Here is an 18,219-nt window from a genome sequence, read left to right on the forward strand (position 1 = left end):
ATGAGCTCACATTTTATAGAAACAGAGGTAACATTATATTTATTGTTTGAAGGCGGTGCGGGCCGAGGTGACCAGGCCGGCCCGCATCGGAAGACTTTGTGTGCAACATGGAAAGTGACTCATAGATGACTGAGTTGCTCGTAGATTTCGGGGTCGACACGGGTTGTTCCTACAATCACGGGAAGGATTGCGGAGATGCCGCGAGATTGTAGGAAACGTGTGGAGCCGATCGAGATTTACGTGACTAATTGGCTGAAGGCCTGACTTTATCGTGGGCTTGGGCTGCACGGGCTGAAGAGTCCTAACCCTAGCCTACGTGACTTGTTCCCCAAGAACTACGTGAGGCTTGATCCCTATAAATAGGGTACGTAGGCACTTGTATGAGGGATGAGTCGACACTTGACAGAGAATAACAAACCCTATTCTTTCTTAAGGAGTCCACATACAAGCTCAGCCACCACCAAACAACCTTCCTCCGCCCTCAAACACCGTCCTTGATCTTTGTTCCGCCCATTAACCTCCATAACATTGTTATACGAAATTCTCCCTATAACATTTGGCGCTAGAAGGAGGGGTACGTTCATCTTAGGGAGAAAGATGACCAAAGAAAGCAAGCAAGCAACGACACCAGGGAGCGGAGGCAAGAAGGACCCTACTTTCGAACACACGCCCCCAGAGAATCAGGCGCCACCTCCACCAATTGCAACCGTGGACGGGCAGGCTGTGATGACGTATCTCGAAGGGCTGGCCGATCAGATGAATCAGATCAACGCCCGAATGTCAAAGGTAGAAAGAAGCTCGGTCCGGAACGCCAAGCGTAAGGCACGCCGCCTCAAGGTCTCATAGCGTAGCTGGAAGGGCAAAGGCCCTCAGAAGAAGCTGATCCACGATTTTGATGACGTGGCAACCGAGACCAAACAGAAGAAAGAAACATCACGCGAAAAGGAAGATATACCCCGAGGCCATGATGAGCGGGGCAGCCAGATCTCTACGAGATCGGGGCCGAAGCCAGCTTCATCTGAGGCAAGGTCAACTAGCGTGCTAGACCGAGTGGGTAGAAAACTAAGTGAACATGACCTCAGGCTCAAATTGGAGAATAGTAAGAAGGAGAGAGAAAAGAAAGAGCCCGTGGATAAAAGAGGCTCGAAAAGGGAACGAACAACGACCCCTCCGGAAAGACGTCAACACACCTCACCCAGAAGGGAGGAGCGACATAGACGCAGATACAATCGTGAAGAGGAGTCGCAGGACCGAGCTGGAGGAGGGGAACGCCGCGAACGACCTCAGGGCTCACATCATTCGAGTAATGCGGGAGGTGACAGAGAAGGAGAAGTTGTTAGAGTAAGGGACCTGAGAAGGATCTTAGATGAGATGGAGCAAGAGAAGAGATGGCCCCCTGCTTCGGCTGCCCCCTCTCCGTTTACGGCTGCTATCCGATCATCCCCCCTACCTCGGGTGTTTAGGCACAACCCCGACCTTCTATTCAACGGCGAAGCCGACCCGGCGGAGTACCTTATTCAATTTAACACTGAGATGGAAGTCTATCAGGTGCCGGAGATGACCCGTTGCAGACTCTTCGCGGCATCACTCAGAGGTAGTGCCCAACAATGGTTCTCCAAGTTGGGACCGGCTAGCATAAGAACGTGGAGGCAATTGGAGGACTTGTTCGTCAGACAATTTCAGTCGACCCTCCACTATTCGCCTCCTGTGGCCACATTAGCCAACATCAAGCAAAGGGAGGGGGAGCCCTTGGCAGAATACTTTCGTCGGTTCAACGCCGAGGTCCCCAAGGTGAGAGGAGCCAGTGAGGAGACCATCAAAAATTTCTTGATAGCAGGGCTGAAAGAAGTATCGAAATTTTGGAAGAGCCTCCAAGCGAGTGAGCCGAGGACCTTGGCCGAGTTCTATGAGCAAGCCGAACCCTTCTAGAGGGTAGAGAAATCGATGAGAGAGCTGAAAATCAGCGAAAGCTATCGAGACAAGAGGGACCGATCCTCAAGCCCTGACGAAAGGAGGAAGACATATCGGCGTAGTTCGAGCCCGAAAAAGTCTGCCCGTGGCAAAGAGACCACAAAAGATTCGGGGAGGCCTTATACAAGCAAATGGCAGACACACACTCCTCTGGTAGCCTCTATCGACCACATATATGCTACATATGTGGGGAAGGGGGTATTCAGGAAGGCAACTCCTCTCACAGACTACAATAAAAGAGACACTTCAAAGTATTGTGCATACCATGAGGCCACCGGACACGATACAGCTGATTGTAGACAACTAAAGGATGAGATCGAGACTTTGATTAGACAAGGGAAGCTTACGGAGTGGGTTGTCAAGGAGGTTCGAAGACACAGGACGGATTATCATACCGTCCCTCCTCCACCCCCAGAAGACAAAGAAAGGGTCCCTCGGGCTGGTAGTATTCATATTATTCTAGGCGGGTCTCACATTGGTGGAGACAGCCGGAAGGCGATGGACAGATATGCCCGGGAAGCAAAGGACAAGCCGCTCACCAACGTCAATCATCTAAGCCAAAGGCCCCCGGAGCTCTTTGAAAGGGAGGTCGATGATATCGTATTTAAAGAGAATGATGCAAAATGGGTGCATTACCCTCATACCGATGCCCTAGTCATAAAAATGAAGATTGGGACGGTGAATGTTCACCGAGCAATGGTGGACACCGGGAGTTCGGCTGATGTTTTGACTTATGATGCCTACAAAAAACTGGGATTATTGGATAGAGAATTAACCTCAACAGGTGGGCACCTGTACGGGTTCACGGGAGACTCGATCGGAGTGAAAGGGACAATTCGGCTCCCGGTGACCATAGGAGAGGAGCCTCATGTGGCCACCCAGATCGCTATGTTTACAGTCGTAGACCAGCCTTGTGCCTACAATGTTATAGTGGGCAGACCCCTTATGAGGGCAATGAGGATGGTGACCTCGATCCATCATATGACGATAAAATTCCCAACCCCCACGGGGGTAGGCATCTTGAAGAGCTGTCAATACGAATCCAGGGTCTGCTACAACCAGGCACTCAAAGCGGCCGAGTCAAGAAATGCCTCAAGGGAGGTAGCTGAAGCAGGTGAGTGCGACATCCCCATGGAAGAGGCAGAGGGCAGGAAAAGAATACGTCCTGAGGGCCACGAGACTTGTAATTTGATTTCAATTGAGGAGTTGCCCGAGAACTACTTCGAGCACATGGGAATTCATGTGGAACCACGCCCAGGGGCCTTACTAATGGAAGCATCTCAGCCCATCATGTTGATACAAGAGGGGATTGTAGAGGAAGCAAGTGATGAAGAAGAGAGCCCAGAACAAATCACTGCAACACTTAGGAGAGGGAAGTGGGCACGCAAAGAAACAACAATCACTATGGACCCATCCGACGGAATCACTCGAACTGTAACTGCGACCTCTGAACGCTTGATAAACCCGACCCAAGCTCACCAAACCGAGCTCAAGGATGCGGAAGGTTTGGCAATCACGGAAATGGAAAAAACTAGCGAGGCTCGAGCAGATCTAGACCCGAGAATGCCCTCAATGGTCGAGAGGGCTGGGGCCGCAGAGGACACAATCCCGATCTTGGTAGACCCAAATGATCCCTCCAAGGTACTCAGAATAGGCTCTAACCTAAGTCCTGACTTGAGAGAGGATCTAGCCCGCTTCCTAAGGGAGAATTTGGATGTCTTTGCATGGTCACACTCCGATATGATAGGGATAAACCCAAATGACATATGCCACCGGCTCAACTTGGACCCGAAAAAGAAGGGGGTTAGGCAAAAGAGACGGCCGATTAGTGGAGAGAGGGCAGAGGCCCGCATATTTTTTATGTATTAAATAAAAAATAACATTAGTACAGTCGAAAGTAATGTATTAAATTCAATAACACCATTTAAAAATAATATTAATACAATTGAAAATAATTTATCAAAGAATCAATTACATCGTTATGTTTATATTAAAAAATATGCATATGAGTAATTAAAAATCAAAATTATTAAATATAATCATAAAAAAATTGAAAACCATTCACAAAAATTTATAAAAATTCTAAAAGAACAATTAAATAAACTACTAAAAAACACATAAAAATTAATAAGAAAACCCCGTGCAATGCACGGGTATAAAACTAGTTAACAAAATATTTGTACAATAACATGGTATTTGATATAAGATGTTTTAATTGATTTTGTTAATATAAATACAGGAAGTCATTTCAATCAGAATACACCACACCTCATATGTACAAAATTATGTATCCCAAGTTAATTCGCCAGGTTTTTTAAATCCACCAGTATTGTGGACACCAAGTATTTCCTTACTTTTTTCTCCGAAATTCTTACATTAAGGACCATTTTTCCAAATTATCCCATCCGGGTATTTCACCCCTGTTGTAAAATAAAGAGTATCTATAGTAATTATCGACTATCGAGGTCTATAAATCTTATGAAGCTGCCCATCTTAGTATGTGTAATAATTTGTGCCTGTCAGTCAACCCACCCAAGAGATTCCTCGAAGATCCTCCAATTATAGGCGTTCATATTGCCTAAATAAGGCTGTGAATCTTGTATCTCTTTTATTTTTCTTTTCAGAACAGGCCATGCTATGAATCTTTAAAGATTAGACGTTGACACTCTAACAATTTGCTCAAAGTTCACACCCCGGCCCAGTTGGTCAATCCCAACATAAATCATTGTATTGTATGCTCATCTTTTCACACTCTTCTTGATAAGGTTTCTTTATCATTTTATGTGTGTGTATGTAGAACTTGTGTACACATGTGTAAAAGAATAAATATTTACAAGATATATAATATCTACGATCTCTAGTGATTTTATTCAGTGGTTGTTGTAAACAAGTCAAAGTTTGATTTATAATTTGCTTAGGTATCCCCGCACTTTCTAACTCTGAAATTTCATCAACTGTGTGTGTGTTTTAAGAGTGGAATATAAAGTTTGATTCATGACCACTTGTGGCTTAATGTGCATAACTTTGTATAAGATATAAGCTCTGGGGTACTCTATTGTTCTCAATTTTTTAGAATGAAGTTATTTATTATGGTATATGACTTTAACTTGTGGTGTTTATTGTTCTAGAGTATCAAGAATGGCAGCTTCAAGTGAAACTCCAGTTAGGCTTGAGGTTTGTGTGTTATTTACTATGTTCTTTTTTCTATTTATTTAGAATCATTTAGATGTTATCGTTTTGTTCTGTTTATTTGAGCAAGGAGATTTTGTCAATTGGAATTCGATTTTCAGGGAACACTTCTTGCGATTCTTGTATGTTGGTTCCTTGGACTTGGGTCACTAGTTTCATGGAATAGCATGTTGACGATAGGAGACTACTACTATGCATTGTTTCCTGTAAGTTACTACTGCTTAACATAGGGAAAACGCGTAACTGTGAATTTGTTATGTCTGCTACTACTAGAATCTGTTTAAAGCATCTTTGTGATTACTCAGAAGAACATTATAGTTTAGCTTATTAGGAACATTTGTCATTTGTTTGTTATTTTCCTTTTCGGTAATAATCTATATATATAGGTGCAAAATGTTGTGTTTGAGTTTTGATGAATGCTGAATCTTTTTTTGAAGGATTACCATCCATCAAGGGTACTTACACTCGTCTATCAACCATTTGCACTAGGAACAATGGCACTTCTTGCTTATAACGAGTCAAAGATCGATACTAGAAAACGTAATATAGCTGGATACATCCTCTTTTGTTTGAGTACTTTTGCACTTATAGTGGTAATTATTTCTCTCCTGAAATGTTGATTACTTCAAAGTATATACTAAAGAAATTTGTAACTTCTTTTAGACCTGCTGATCTGAGAAATTATCATATAAATGTTGTAGTTGGATCTAGCTACATCAGGGAAAGGGGGTATTGGAAATTATATTGGTATTTGCGTTTTTGTTGGTGCTTTTGGAGTAGCAGATGCTCATGTCCAAGGCGGAATGGTAGGGGACCTGTCTTTCATGCGGCCAGAGTTTATGCAGGTAAAGTAATTGGTTAATAACATTATTTGAGGATTTACCTGATAAGTTTGCTTTATTGCAATATGTTTAAATTAAAATTTTATCTTCCTAAATACTGTTCTCATTAATCTTGCAGTCATTCTTTGCTGGTTTGGCTGCATCAGGAGCTCTCACCTCAGGTTTGAGGCTTATGACAAAAGCAGCTTTTGAAAATTCGGGAGACGGTCTTCGAAAGGGAACCAGTATGTGCAAATGTTTTTATTGAAGATTTTTTAATTGCTGAATCTTGACTGTCTTAATCTGTTATTTAGCCCTTGTGATGGTTTTTTGATTGCTATTGCACTTCACTGTCTGGCCTTGGAAAATGGTGTAAAGAGTAGATGCCGTCAAATGTTGAGTTGAACACTTTAAATAAGCTAGTAGTGACGTTATTGGATTTTAAATCTTATTCTTCAGAATCTGTTCAGGTTACTTTATTTTAGCTTTCGAATGTGAAAAACACAATATAGTTGAAATGCAAATTTTGTCTGTGGTCTTCCCTGACGATGTCTTCATTTTTTTTGTTTTTGCAGTGTTGTTTCTTTCTATAGCCACATTCTTAGAGTTCCTCTGCATATTTTTGTATGCTCTAGTTTTCCCTAAACTACCAGTGGTCAAATATTATCGCTCAAAAGCAGCGTCTGAAGGATCAACAACTGTTTCATCTGATCTTGCAGCTGCTGGCATCCACAAACAAGAAATTCAACAAGTAAATAATGATTCCAATTAGTATCATTACAGATATTTTTATGAAGGTAATAATGGTCCACAAAAAATGACAGGGGCTTTTGGTCTTGCAGGTTGAGGACAATGCTGATTCTAAAAAGAGGCTGACCAATAAAGAATTATGTTTTCAAAACATTGATTATTTATTGGACTTGTTTCTGATATATGTCCTAACATTGTCGATTTTCCCGGGGTTCTTATATGAAAACACTGGTAAACACCATTTGGGATCATGGTAAGTTCACAAACTTGAATGATGTTTAGCTTGAACTGACAGAACTTAATATAATTTATTTTATCAGTCCCCATTAGTCCATGACACCTGCTAGAATCTGTTAGAGTCCAGGGAATTCTGCCCTTCTCTTCATAATTTATGATAAATAGAGAAGTGCCTGGCACACTTTTTAATGAAGACATGCACAACTGGCATATAAATGCTAGTCCTACAAGGGACCAAAAACATCCTTGGTAATGTAACCATGTATCTACTGAAACTTTTGTTACTACCTACCCAACCCCTTAGTAGCAACTGGAGATGCATATACTTCTACAAAACCAAGACAAGCCACAAGATATAATGTTTAAAATAATCAAAATCTTGAAAATTTGTTAGAACATACTAATCTCCCAATTCTGGTTTTCAGGTATCCACTTGTTCTAATAGCAATGTACAATGTGCTGGATTTAATTGGTAGATACGTTCCTATGATAGATTTGATCAAGTTGGAATCTCGGAAAGGCCTGATGATAGCAATATTATCCCGTTTCTTGCTCATCCCTGCATTTTATTTCACTGCAAAATATGGTGATCAGGGGTGGATGATTTTACTCGTATCGTTCCTCGGATTAACTAACGGTTACCTAACTGTATGTGTCATGACAGTAGCTCCTAAAGGTTACAAGGTACGTTAGCTACACAATAATTGAAAGGTTAAGGTTAGCAAACTTGAATCTTTTTTTTAGTAAGTAACAATGTGTCTGCTTTCAGGGTCCGGAGCAAAATGCACTAGGGAATCTGCTAGTGTTATTCCTTTTAGGTGGTATATTTGCAGGAGTTTCTCTCGACTGGTTGTGGCTAATTAATAGTGGCACCGAGTTTTGAAGAGAAAAACACGATCAACCTCAAGCGACGTAGTTGCTAAACACGGACATGGATGAAACACGAGCCATAAAGCTATCAGCACTCGATTGATTACTGAAATAGTTTTTTCTCATTTCTTTGTAAATTAGTATATGTAAATTTACACATGGTGTGAATCATCTCAAGTAAAAATGTCCGAAAACTATGTATTATCCCATCATTAATCAAGAGGAATGGCAAAATGTTAAGTGATATTATAAAAAGTGTTTGTATTAGTCATGCAACAAGCTCCAGCTTTGCTATATCTTGCAAAAGAATAGATTCCATCAAGAGATTAGTGTAGCTAAGCATAATTTATCAATACATAAACAAGATAGTGATGTATTATGCTTATGGAAAGTGATGAATGCTGCCACATTTCCAGGAAAAAGAACAGCTGTGGTTTTGTAGTAGGGTCAGTTACAAGAAATGAATATACTATCCGCTAGGCCTAGCCGAAGGTGAAGCGCTCTTTTACACTCCAATGACGAGACAATTGAGCTCAATTCCTTAAATTGAACAAGATTTTATATTTCAATAACAATATAGTATTGTTAAGCTAATTCTGTTCTAGACAATGCACAGATTATCCATTAAGCTTTCATGCAGAACTGACTTTCATAGAGATATCAGTTGATTTTTCCTTGTTCCTGTGTCAATTATTTTTCAGTATTTGGCTGTTAAAACGGCAACTGTAACCACTAATCAGAACTGACATGCATAGAAAATAAGTTGATAATATTTGTTTTTGCAGTATGGTTTCATGCTATAGCCACATTCTTAAGTTCCTCTGCACATTTTTGTAGCTTTAGTTTTCCCTAACTATCTATGATCAAATCGTATCGCTCAAAAGAAGGATCAGCAACTGCTTAATCTGATAGTGTGGCAGCTGGCATTCAAAAAATAAACAAATTCAGAAGGTATATAGTAATTCCAATCAGTGTGGTCGCAAATAGTTTGAACAAAGTAATAGATTAGAAAATTACTGGGACTTTTTGGTCTTGCAGGCTGAGAGCGATGCTAGTCCTAAACAGAGGACCAGAGGTTGAAGAACAAAGACTTGATCTTTCAGAACATCGATTATTTAATTAAAAAAAATCTAGCATAATTCCTACAGTTGAACTCATCGATTTTCCCGGGGTTCTTATTAGAAAAAACCGGCACACACTAGTGTGGTTCGTGGTAAGGGTGGAAACATATGATGCACAGGCCGTATACCATTGACTGTTAGAAATTTAGTACCAGTATAGGTCAAGTTAACAGTCCCAAGGGTTAACTAATGACCAGAAAATTTAAAAGATTAACTTGCTGATGCTGATAATAAAGTGGATTGATCATTAAACTTAACGACTACATTAGGTGGAGTCTGAGAGGATGCAGACTAACAACTTATTGACTCAACTTCTGTTTTTGTGCTAATTTGTACTTTGTCATTCAAGGCACTGTTATTATTTATAGTTATTTTGGACCTTGTAAATTAGTTTATTTCATTTTTAAACATCATGTAAGTCTTTTAAATGCCCACTTAAGGTAATAGGATTTGTATGGAATGTATATACATGCCCTTTTATATCATCAGAGGTATTCTAAACTTTGAAAACATAATATATTGGTTCTGCAATTAGGGTTTAAGTATCCTCTGTGTCACAGGTAACAAGAAAGACCCACAGATAAATGCAAATCACAAGAAAGAATGTAATAATAAAATTAGAAAAATGATACATCTGTGTAATCTAAATACTCAGACACATATTTTCCTCCATCGTGGCTCAAGCCTTCGCACTTTGGTGACCAAGGACGAGCCATATCCGCTAGGCTAAGCAAAAGGTGAAGTATTCTTTTACACTCCTAGGATGAGAAAATCGAGCTCAATTCCTTAACATAGAACTAGCTTTTCTATATCAATAACAATAAAACAAACAGATAATTATGTTCTAGACAATGCACAGATTACCCATTAAGCTTTTATGCAGAAGTGACTTGCATAGAAAAATTAGTTGATTTTTTTTTTTGCAGTGTTGTTTCATGCTATAACCACATTCTTAGAGTTCCTCTGCACATTTTTGTATGCTTTAGTTTTCCCTTAACTACCCGTGATCAAATGCTATTGCTCAAAAGCAGCGGCTGAAGGTTTAACAGCTATTCAATCTGATCTTGCGGCTGCAGGCATTTAAAAAACAAAGAGAGAAAGTAAATGTAGCAAGTATACAACAATTCAGTCAGTATCTTCCCAAATAATTTCAATAAGGTAATAATTAAAAAAAAAACATGGATTTAATGGACGGGTTAAATATCAAAGTGGTCACTTAACTGAAGGTCATACATCAGTTTAATCATCAAACTTAACGGAGTATCATTTGTATCACTAAAGTAATAATAAATATCAAACATATAACTCAAAATATGTGCTCGAGAATTAAAATTTATTTTATGGAGTTCTAAACATTTTTTTTAAATCTTATTACAACCAAATGAAAAGTTATGAATTCATAGTATTTTAAATGATTTTTTGAGATTTTTAAAAATTTATCTACTAATTATTTTTATTTAAATAAAGCAAATGACTACAAAATTAAAAATAAATAGTAGATAAATTTTAAAAAATCTTATTATATTATAGAAAATACTAGAATTCATACATTTTCATTTGGTTGTAATAGAATTCAAGAAAAATATATAGAACTCCATAAAATAAATTTTAATTTTCGAGCACATATTTTGAGGTATATGTATGATATTTATTATGACTTTAGTGATTCAAATAATACCCCGTTAACTTGGATGATTAAACTGATATATGATCTTCAGTTGAGTGACCACTTTGATATTTAACCCTTTAATGGATTTGTTTATAATATTTGGGCTAAATTCATTGATCTTCTCAGGGTTTTTATACAAAAACACTAGTACACAATGGCTCATGGTAAGCGCGGCAACTTAAATGATGTGTAGGCCGTCCAGCTTCAAGAAATTAGTAATAGTACAGTATAATAAATTAATTTATCAGTGCCAAGGTAAATGTATCGACAACATTAGCTGGAGTATAAGTTGATGCAGACTAACAACTCATCGACAAGGATGTCAAACTACTTGAACTGAAAATGCTCTATAAATCGACAAGATATCAAGTTACTTTCCGCTACTTAAATTAGAACCAAAAATTGTACTGCCGTTTTTGTGTAATTTGTACTTAGTCCGAGGCACAGTATTGGTACTGGAATCGACGTGCAACAACCTACTGGCAACTACAAGGATGCTAAATTGCCAAGAGAAAATGCTAGCTACCAAGTTGTAGGAGATCAAATTTACTTTGGCCGCAATACATATTATAAGTTGCAGCTCAACAATTTGGACAAGGAACGAACGGATTTGTAGCCAATATTAAAATATAAAACTATTTTTCTGAATGCAAAATAAAGGCCAATGCTCCATCTAGGTTGAAGGCTCGTTAAAAATGCGATTCAACTACAATCCGGAGAGAAATTAAGTTTATGAATAGAACAAACCAAATGAAAAAGATCAGTATGCGTTATGTAAATGACCAAGCAGTTAAGTAGTTGAGCAATACTTATTGTTAGGGGTGATCAAACAAAAACCGAAAAATCGAAACCGGATCCAAAAACCGAAAAATCACACCGAAAAAAACCGACAAAAACCGAAAAAAATCATAACCGAACCGAACCAAACCGACCGGACGGTTTGGTAACGGTTACGGTTTTATCCTTAAAACCGAATCGAAAAACCGAACCGCTAATATTATTTTAAAATATTTAATATATATTTATTTACTTATCTATTTTATACAAATATGAGTATATGATACTTGCCAAATTTATGTAAAATTTTTAAAAACCTTTTGTTGTTGGGTCTGTACATGGATCATGATAGTCATTTACTTACTTGCACTTGCCCTTACTCGATAGTCATTAATATTATAACTCTATTAATTCATCAATACGAATCCCTCATTTAACGATGCTACTTGTTTGTTAAATTATACTAAATAATTAATTTTCTTAGATTTATATTAAATAACGTTTATAAATATTCTTAGTATTATATTAAATAATTATTTTTTAAAAAAAATAAAAACCGAAAAAAACCGAAACCGATAAACGGTTAACCGAACCGAAAATAACCGTTCCGAACAGTTCGGTTACAGTTAATAGCTAAAAACCGAACCGAACCGAACCGACATACACGGTTCGGTAACGATTTTCGGTAAAAACCGAGTCGAACCAAACCGTGCACACCCCTACTTTGTTGTCGGTCATAACCAATGTGACGCTCCAACCATATATAAACATACGAAGACAATGAGACGGTCACATAACTTGAGCTAATGAGCTTATCGATACCCATTATTTGCTCCGGAGATGGAGACCACATTTCCCATTACTTCTATCCTAGTAAGTTATTTTGAATAGCTATTATCCCAGCACAAAGGTTAATAATAAGAAAGTTCCGGTTTCATCATTTTAAAAAATTTCAGGTTGTTTTCACTTTACGCGTAAGATGTTCCCCATATATGGCATTTATTGGAGCAATAAGCTTGGAGCTAAGAATGTTTATATAGTAAGATTGAGGATGTCAACTCTCCTTGCTGCACTTGTGCTTCTTGTACTGGGATTAACCTGATATTTGGCAGGTTTCTTCAGTGCCAGACTGCCAGTACCAATATTAACAAAGCATATGCTTTGATAATAACTCTTCTAATTTGCATATAGTTTGACTCATTTCAAGGCATACTATCCGGTACGAAGTTACTAAATTCTAGTATGGTTTTCTTCCCTTAATCTACTAATTTCCTTAATTATTCATCTTATCCAACTTTTACGATGTTTGGCATGAAATAGGGGTATGCAGGGCATTTGGATGACAGAACTTTGGCTAAGAGGTTAATATTGAAGTAGGTCGAAAAAACTTAATCATCAATTAATTTTATTTGATCATTCCGGAAAGTCAAAAATTAAAATTAGGCAAAAATATAAAAATGGTAACATAGGAGGGTAGACCTGATTTTGGACCTCAATTTGATTGCTAAAACTTGTTATTTGGCTCACGGAACCATGATAAAATTAAGTGTTTATTCTTCGAAATCTTAAAAAATACTCAAGTAAGAAAGAAACAAATTTCGATTTAATGATGATTCCGTGAGCCAAATAGCAAGTTTTAGTAACCAAATTAAAGCTCAAACGAGCTCTACCCTCCTATCTTAACATTTTTCGATTTTGGCTAATTTCGATTTTCGATATTAATAAAATGATCAAGTTAAGTTAACTGATGATTATCATGAGTCATATTTACAATGAATGGTCTACTTTTGGATGTCGTTAGTCACCTATTTGATATTTAATTATTGGCTAATTACCTACTATTCACCTCAAAGATAGAGATTGATAACTCCTATTCTTTCCTGGGCTCTTCTCCTTTTCCTATCCAGACTCGGCTTCCATTTGTGCATAAATATGGGTATGAGCGGTTAAATTGTTGGTTGAGTTCCTGCAAAACAGAACCAGAGGGGGTGGCGTCCCCGCAGCACCTCCGGCCTGAGGATGAGAAAAGGGTTTTGTGAAGAAAAAGGGTAGAATATGAATTATTTGAATATATGTGGTGTGTGTATGTGTGGAAGAGAATAGAAGAATTAACCCCCAAAACCCCTTTTTTTGGGCCTTTTATAGGTTTTAGTGATTTTTGGAAGGAGGACACATGGACGTTCTTGATGGGGTCGGACCCAGTTGTCCCCTGGTTGTTGGGATATCCTGACCTTTTGACACATGGACGCCTGAGATGTTGCAATGTTATTTTGGGCATTATAGGACTGTTACTCTCCTGAGCTAGTGCCACGTGTCCGGGGACCACTCAGACTGGGCCTGGGGTCTTCTTTTATTGGGCTTTTATGGTGCCTTTTGGGCCTAATTGCATTATGGCCTATCATTTGCCTCCCGTTCCCTTATGTGGGTTTCTCGGATAGGGGAGTAATGTTGTAGTTTAGAAAGAAAATTTTTCGTATTTTTCTTTGATTTGTGTGTGAGTAGGCTCTTTGACTATTTTAATATAAGAAAAAAACTGTATTTTTCTTTGATTTGTTGCCCCTAACTTCGGGGTGTTGTTGGTTACAAGGCCCCGAAGTTATGTTTGGGTAGACTCTTTGATTTGTTTCCCCAGCTCCGGGGTGTTGTTGGTTACAAGGCCCCAGATTTGTGTTTGGGTAGGCTCTTTGATTTGTTTAATGTAAGAATTTTTTTTTATTTTTCTTTAATTTGTTGGCCCTAACTCCGGGATTTGTTGGTTACAAGGCCCCAGAGTTGTGTTTGTGTAGGCTCTTTAATTTGTGTAATGTATTTTTTGTGATTTGTTGCCCCTAACTTTGGGGTGTTGTTGATTACAAAGCCCCTGAGTTCTGTTTGGGTAGACTCTTTGATTTGTGTGATGTAAGAATTTTTTTATTTTTCTTTGAGTTGTTGCCCCTAACTTCGGGGTGTTGTTTGTTACAAGGTCACAGAGTTGTGTTTGGGTAGGATCTTTGATTTGAGATAATAAGTTTGAGACGTCTTTGACGTGACTGAATAATGCAGCTTTTGGCATTTTTCCCGGGGTGTGAGGTGACAGTTAAATTTTCGTGTAATACATCTGCGTGTGTATGTATATATAGATAGATATATATAATGAAAGAGATGTGTCCTAAGTCCAATCATGTATGATGATTTAGGAATAACTTTTATGTAATCTGTTTTGATTTCATTGATATTAATAAAAGACTTGTTTTGGTTTTATTGCGGGCTTTATCTATTTAAGTTTTTAAATAAGATATACCATAGTTTAGAGTAAAGCTTTTTATGGATTATGATGAGATCATAATAATGAGACCTAAAAGATGATAACTCTAAACTTAAATATTTCTTGGTCGTAGGATTAGTAACTGGTAATTAGTAATCCGCAAAGATCGGTACATACTATGCTTGCTTCATTATGAAGGATGTCTGTTCTCATAGACATTTGTGTGGTGACACTATAGCTAGTATGTAGGTGCTTATTATAGAATAAGTTCACTGAACATGACACACACAGCTGAACAACTGATGGAGTTCACTCACGTGTCAGCAGTTGTTCACATAGTGATAGTTGTACAAGTATCCTTAGACTTGAGGTCATCATAGTCATCTTGTGTACACTGAAATATGCTTTGGTTTAGTTCTTAGTCTTCAGGGACAATTATAAGGGCTCTACTGGGTATAGGAATTTGTACACAAAGATAGTGTATGATCAATAAAGGATCTATCCCTTCCAGTGAAGGAAGAGAATGTTCAATGCTGATCCACTTATGCTAGTTCAGGAATCTCTGGCCAGAGTGAATGAAATTAGAAAGGAGTTTCTAATTTACATTATATAGAACTAAGCATAGTGAATGAGAAAGTAAATGATTAAATAAGATAGGCTTGACACAAGTTCCATGCCTTGTATTTAATCGTGACATTGCAGGGTAGAAGGAATTGATTGTACGGTAACTACTCACTGAATAGGTTCTTGGTATTCAAAGTAGTGAATTCGTATTATCTTGATAGTCGCGATATGCTGAGAAGTATCACTCACGATGTAGAATAAATATGATTAATTTATTAATTTATCATATTTAATGAATTAGAGAATTTATATAAATAATGATAAAATAGTTTTATTATTATTTATTTCTATTACCGGCTTAATATTGAACCTACAGGGTCACACCATAAACGAGAATGATTTAATGGTGGAGGAATTAATTAATAATGGCGGGTAATTATTTATTTGTGAAATAAATAATTAATTAGCAGATTTAATAATTGATTAAATGAGATTTAATTAATTCTTAATATTATTAATTAAGAATTTAATTTTGGAAATTAAATCAAGTGAGAGAATTATTTTTCTAAAGTGTTTCAAAAAGGGATTAATGATTAAAAGGTGTTTTAATTATTAGTTATTTGGTTAATAAGAACGCTCAATTAAAGGGTTAATAATAATAATATTTTATGGAAAATTTTCAGCTGAAAATTTTGCCTATAAATATACTATTATAAACCCTATTTGCCTCAACCCAAATAATTAACCCTAATTCTAAAGTAGAACAAGAGGGAGATAACTAATTCTCTCAACCTCTTCCTCCTCCATCACATTGTACTCTTGGTGGATACCGGTGTAGTGTTTCACACTTGAGGAGCAGCTGCTAGGGATTTCCATTCAATGTTCTTGGATCGCTATTAAAGACCTCCATCTTTTCATTAACATAAAGCTTCTTAAGGTAAACATACTGAACTACGAATTAAATATTATTTTTCGCATGGATCCTGCGGAGGATTTCAGTTTTTTTTAAGATTTAAATTTACGTTTTCGTTGCGTTTATGTGCTAAAAACCCTTCAATGGCATCAGAGCTACTTGCGAAAAGTTTTTAATTCGTTTATGTGTTTAATTGTTTTCGATATATGAGCATGTACGTGATTCACCATGATTTGATGTTGATATAATATGCTTATATATGTATGGTTTTGAATATATGATATTCATGTGAGTTGTATAATCATAAGATGATTATGTAATCTGTATATATACTGATATATACATGATTTATGTTTGTTCTAATTATGAGAATCATATTAGATACGGATTCTGAATTGGCTGCTGCAGATTTGCTGAAATCTGGGTCTCGTGTCCGATTTATGCAAACGAATACCCTATTCCATAGGTAAACGAGCGTCTGAACAAAACTGATAGCCAAAGCTATCAACAACTCGTCTGTAAGGCGTTTGACGTCGTTTATTGCCCATAAACAGTGATTCTTGTTTTTCTGATTTGATTCTAATTTTTCTGATTTTTGTCATATTTTTTTTATGATTAGATCATGGATAATATGATATGTTAAGATCAGATTATGTATTTTAACATGCTTTTGTGTGTTGTATGAGCATGGTGGATGGTTATGGCTAGGGGTGAGCAGAAAACCACACAAATCGCAAAAACCGCCTGGACCGCACCAATCCGCACCGCAAAATGCGGTTTTTAATTTTCGTGGTGCGGTTGTGGTTTGAATTTTTAATAAACCGCGCGGTGCGGTGTGGGTTGTGGTTTTAAATTTCTGAAATGCGGTTCAAACCGCACCGCACTGCAATATTTAATATACATATATATATATATATATTACTTATATTTCATGATTCCATTTATTAAGTCTGATTCCATTTAACATACTAGGAGTACTTGCTTAGTGATCATCTTATTTCTCTGCAAGACCAATTGTTGCGCGGTGATCATTTTATTTGTGTTTCTTCAAAAATAATGAGACACATGGTACAAAACCATCAATTTAATAGTGAACTCATTTAATTGCCGAGCCAAGCTTCTACGTTAAACTTACAGTGTGTAATTTCTAATTTGTATTATTGAAGAATATTGGCGACTTTGTTATATTATTCGGAAATTTAACTAATCTAAGTTTTGTATTTATTTAAAATTTTCGAACTTGTAATGTATAAACCGCAGTGAACCGCACCACACCGCACCGCATTTTTGTGGTGTGGTTTATGCGGTTTTTGAGAGTACGCGGTGCGGTTGCGGTTTGAAAATTTGATCAAACCGCATGTGCGGTTTAGTTTGCGGTTTGAGGAAAAAACCGCACCGCGCTCACCCCTAGTTATGGCCTTTCGACCTTAGTGTAATGGTTTTGGTTTTGGTTTTAAATACGACTTGCATGTCGTCAATCTTTGTAATCATAAATCTCGAATGTAACTCGAGTTATTCTTGTAAGTTCATTAGATTAGTTTTACTTTCAATCTATGTAATGTAATTGAAGACTCAAGAAGGCTATCCAGTGGAGGTGATACAAAGAAGAAGACGAGGCATACAAAGAAGAAGACGAGGCATACAAGAATTCTAAACAAAGAAGAAGACTTATGTAATAAGTAGTTGTATTTATTTCCATCACCATATTAGATTGACCTTGATCTTTATCATGAGCTTGATAAAGATTACATAGGATGGGGTCATAACCAAACACATTTACTTTATTGCACTTCACATTTACTTGTTTATTTAATTTTATATATGAGATATATGCCTATGTTTACCATGCGATGATAGATTTAGGTGAACTTAAATCAATATAAGGCGTGCTCTAGAAAATCTAGAATAGGAATCGTTTCTTGCCTTAACAATAATATTATGAATACAATCATGAGATTCTTGTGTTTATGAAACACGTAATTAAATATAAATTTTCAATATTGAGAGAAAGGATGATTCTGTCAAAAGCAGATTTCTATCTGTAAGAAAGGGGTATTAAGTGACGCCTCTTGACAATGCTCCCCCCCGATCTG

At 37.3% G+C, this 18,219-nt stretch overlaps 1 protein-coding gene and 1 long non-coding RNA gene across 8 annotated transcripts; both read left to right on the forward strand.

The window, feature by feature from the left end:
- The first annotated feature begins 4,412 nt into the window (after window positions 1-4,412).
- On the forward strand, window positions 4,413-8,105 carry LOC141671889 (equilibrative nucleotide transporter 3-like). 5 transcript variants are annotated; one of them, XM_074478319.1, is made up of 10 exons: window positions 4,413-4,736; window positions 5,100-5,145; window positions 5,262-5,366; window positions 5,598-5,753; window positions 5,862-6,005; window positions 6,121-6,226; window positions 6,557-6,732; window positions 6,824-6,984; window positions 7,394-7,652; window positions 7,738-8,105. In XM_074478319.1, the coding sequence occupies exons 2-10, from the start codon at window positions 5,110-5,112 to the stop codon at window positions 7,849-7,851; spliced, it is 1,257 nt and encodes a 418-aa protein (XP_074334420.1). In that variant the 5' UTR covers window positions 4,413-4,736; window positions 5,100-5,109; the 3' UTR covers window positions 7,852-8,105. The 5 variants fall into 5 exon arrangements, with proteins under 5 accessions (XP_074334420.1, XP_074334421.1, XP_074334417.1 ...); XM_074478320.1 differs by having other exon boundaries at window positions 4,413-4,698; XM_074478316.1 differs by having other exon boundaries at window positions 4,415-4,703.
- Window positions 8,106-12,191: 4,086 nt separating this feature from the next.
- LOC141670903 (uncharacterized) lies at window positions 12,192-13,954 on the forward strand. Of its 3 annotated transcripts, none has more exons than XR_012554811.1 (3): window positions 12,192-12,278; window positions 12,362-13,453; window positions 13,551-13,954. It is a non-coding gene; the product is annotated as an uncharacterized LOC141670903 (long non-coding RNA). The 3 variants fall into 3 exon arrangements; XR_012554812.1 differs by having other exon boundaries at window positions 12,362-12,444; window positions 12,518-13,954; XR_012554810.1 differs by having other exon boundaries at window positions 12,362-13,954.
- Window positions 13,955-18,219: the final 4,265 nt, after the last annotated feature.

The sequence above is a fragment of the Apium graveolens genome, chromosome 7, assembly GCF_009905375.1.
Source record: "Apium graveolens cultivar Ventura chromosome 7, ASM990537v1, whole genome shotgun sequence".
NCBI classification, from domain to species: domain Eukaryota; kingdom Viridiplantae; phylum Streptophyta; class Magnoliopsida; order Apiales; family Apiaceae; genus Apium; species Apium graveolens.

Excerpts from the sequence above, each read along its gene's own strand:
- LOC141671889 (XM_074478319.1), top strand. The coding sequence starts at position 5,110 with ATGGCAGCTTCAAGTGAAACTCCAGTTAGGCTTGAG. Across the intron at positions 6,006-6,120 it reads TGCGGCCAGAGTTTATGCAG|TCATTCTTTGCTGGTTTGGC; the intron begins GTAAAGTAATTG and ends TTAATCTTGCAG. Across the intron at positions 6,733-6,823 it reads ACAAACAAGAAATTCAACAA|GTTGAGGACAATGCTGATTC; the intron begins GTAAATAATGAT and ends TTGGTCTTGCAG.